We start from the raw sequence: 2457 nt of genomic DNA, 5'->3' as shown, positions 1-2457 counted from the left end.
GATACAGCTGCAGTTCTGTGCCGGTTTTAATGTTTTAGGCCACAATATTTTTGCAAGTAGTTCAAAGTTTAAACTGATATTGTTGTGAATCTTTTGTGTAAACTTTACCTTCAAGCAAACGCCCCCCAAAAGAATATCAACGCCCCCCTTTTGAAAATATTGCTGCCAGCGCCCCCTGTCATCCTCTCAACGACCCCCAGGGGGCGGTACCGCCNCCCGTTGAGAAACGCTACTTTAAATGAATGTGGTGTTGTAGTAATTTATAAATGTCTTGTTTTTCTTAATGTTTACTTTCAGTCTGTGACTTTCCTTCCACAGCTCAGGTGAAACGGGTAATAAGTCACCTGACCACAGTCACAGGATTGTGGTTGATTGAGGTCTCCATGTTTTCAGTACCTGGCCAGAGAGCTGACCATGGCCAGTCTGCCGTTTGCCTTCGACTTTGAGAGGAGTGTGGACGACTGGGTCTTCATGTGTTTCTTTGTAGGAAATGACTTCCTGCCTCATCTTCCATCCTTAGAGATCAGGTGAGCAGCTGTGGGTCGGATGAAATGACACATGAACGTTCACACTGCGGTCACTTGGAGGTGGAAAACACCTGGGTTGGATATGAACAAACTGCCATGAAAAAATCCTATATGTCTCAAAGGGGAAGAAAATCTGAATATGGTTGAGTTTGCCTGCAGTGTAAACGTAGCCTAACTGTTCAGATTGAAGGAAAAATCTGATTTCATTAAGTTTAAAATCAGCAGAATCACATTCATTTCACGGCAGCAGCTCCTTTATAAACAGGAATGATTTCAGTGTTTGGCATTTCACGTCCTGTAAAGACGAAGCAGTTCGAGGTGTATTTGTGGTTAATCAGATAATCCTTTGAGCTCGTCTCTGATCCTCTGAATGAACACTGACATTTTAATCAGAACATTTTACAATTAGCATTTGAAATCACTGCTTGCTGTAGGGTCCAGGTGAGGTTTCTGGTGATTTCCATTCCTTCAGGTTAAATTTTCTGTGTGAGCAGAAGAACATGCTGTCAGGTTGTGATTATTCCTGCTCTTGGTTGTGTTTTCCTTCCAGAGAGGGAGCTATAGATCGACTGGTCGGCATCTACAAAGATGTTGTTCATAAAACCGGAGTGAGTAAATTCAGGCTTCTGTCTAATCTGGGAAAGACCTTCTCCTGAAGTGTGCGGTGTTTGTCTGCAGGGCTACCTGACGCAGAACGGCTTCGTTAACCTGGAGCGAGTAGAGATGATCATGCTGGCGGTGGGCGTGGCTGAAGACAACATCTTTAGGAAACGCAAAGAGGATGATGTAGGAGTTCACTGCTTTTCTTCTGCCGTCGCTCAGCTCGAGCTTTAAAAGCTCTGCTTAGGCTGGTGTGTTTAAAGTCCCACTGTTCTTCTTGCAGGAACACTTTAAGAGGAGAAACAAAGAGAAACGAAAGAGGATGAAGGTAAGTCCAACAGAGGACTGACATGATACCTGAGGATACACAGACGTTGTAACAAAGCTTCATTTCTTGTTGAAGTGATCCAGGCAATGAGGATCTGCAAGCCTTTAGTGTCTGATAGAGTAAATTTGTTGTTTATTACCTCTGTCAAGGAGCACGGTGGATTAGTGGTTAGCACTGCTGCCTCACAACAAGAAGGTCCCGGGTTCAAGCCCCGGCCTGAAAGCCCCTGGGCTCTTTCTGTGTGGAGTTTGCATGTCCTCCTCATGTTCTCTTCACGTTCTCCTGGTGTTTGTCTAAAAACCTGCCTGTTGGGCTGCCTTCAGGGCTCCAGTGAAACTGAGCTCTGAGACCTCAGCCAGACCTGCCTGGTTAAACAAAGAGTGTCTGTCTGCAAGATTATTTCAAAGCTAATCTTCAGGAAATGTTTCAGTTTTGGTGTTGGTCCAGAACAGGGTCCAGATCAGGAAGAGTGGGCCAAATTACCTGCTGGTCTCATTGTGGAGGTCAAAGGTCACTTGTTGGCGGTGATCACTGCTAAAGCTGCCTTTTTCATTTGTTTGATTATATGAAAAGTCCAAGTCTGACTTGTATTAAATATGGAATAAAGAGTTCAGACTCAGGTTATTTCTGGTAGTTGCTTGTTGGATTGCTGTGGAAATGTTTCTTCTCTGGGTCACTGCAGGCTGAGCAGCAGGGACCTGCCTTCCTGACCACGGGTCAGTTCGCCCCTCAGGCCCTGGGCAGGAGAGACCGACCCGATCCCGTCCAGAACGCTCGGTACCAGGCCTACAACATGAGGATGCATTCCAACATGGTACTGTTCAACATTTAGACCCCACCCAGCACGAGTCACGGTTCAGCTTTTAGATTTTTATCTTTGGAAAAAGATGAAATAATTAAAGTAATCTGTTTCATTTTCATTTATTTTAAATATTTTTAATATTTATTATTATTCAGAACCCACCTGTCCGTCCTTCAGTCTGTTAACAGAACCCACCTGTC

General features: G+C 44.6%; 1 protein-coding gene across 1 annotated transcript in view; it reads left to right on the top strand.

The window, feature by feature from the left end:
- Positions 1 to 2457, top strand: part of xrn2 (5'-3' exoribonuclease 2) — a gene marked incomplete in the record, with an annotated part of 37388 nt that overhangs the window by 5223 nt on the left and 29708 nt on the right. Inside the window, 5 exon segments of the mRNA XM_037981617.1 lie at positions 394 to 527; positions 1078 to 1135; positions 1206 to 1313; positions 1411 to 1455; positions 2138 to 2269. Coding sequence (XP_037837545.1) covers positions 394 to 527; positions 1078 to 1135; positions 1206 to 1313; positions 1411 to 1455; positions 2138 to 2269 — 477 coding nt within the window.

This window comes from Kryptolebias marmoratus, linkage group LG19, assembly GCF_001649575.2.
Source record: "Kryptolebias marmoratus isolate JLee-2015 linkage group LG19, ASM164957v2, whole genome shotgun sequence".
Classification (NCBI taxonomy): Eukaryota; Metazoa; Chordata; class Actinopteri; order Cyprinodontiformes; family Rivulidae; genus Kryptolebias; species Kryptolebias marmoratus.
This window is presented reverse-complemented; position numbering and strand designations above follow the sequence as displayed.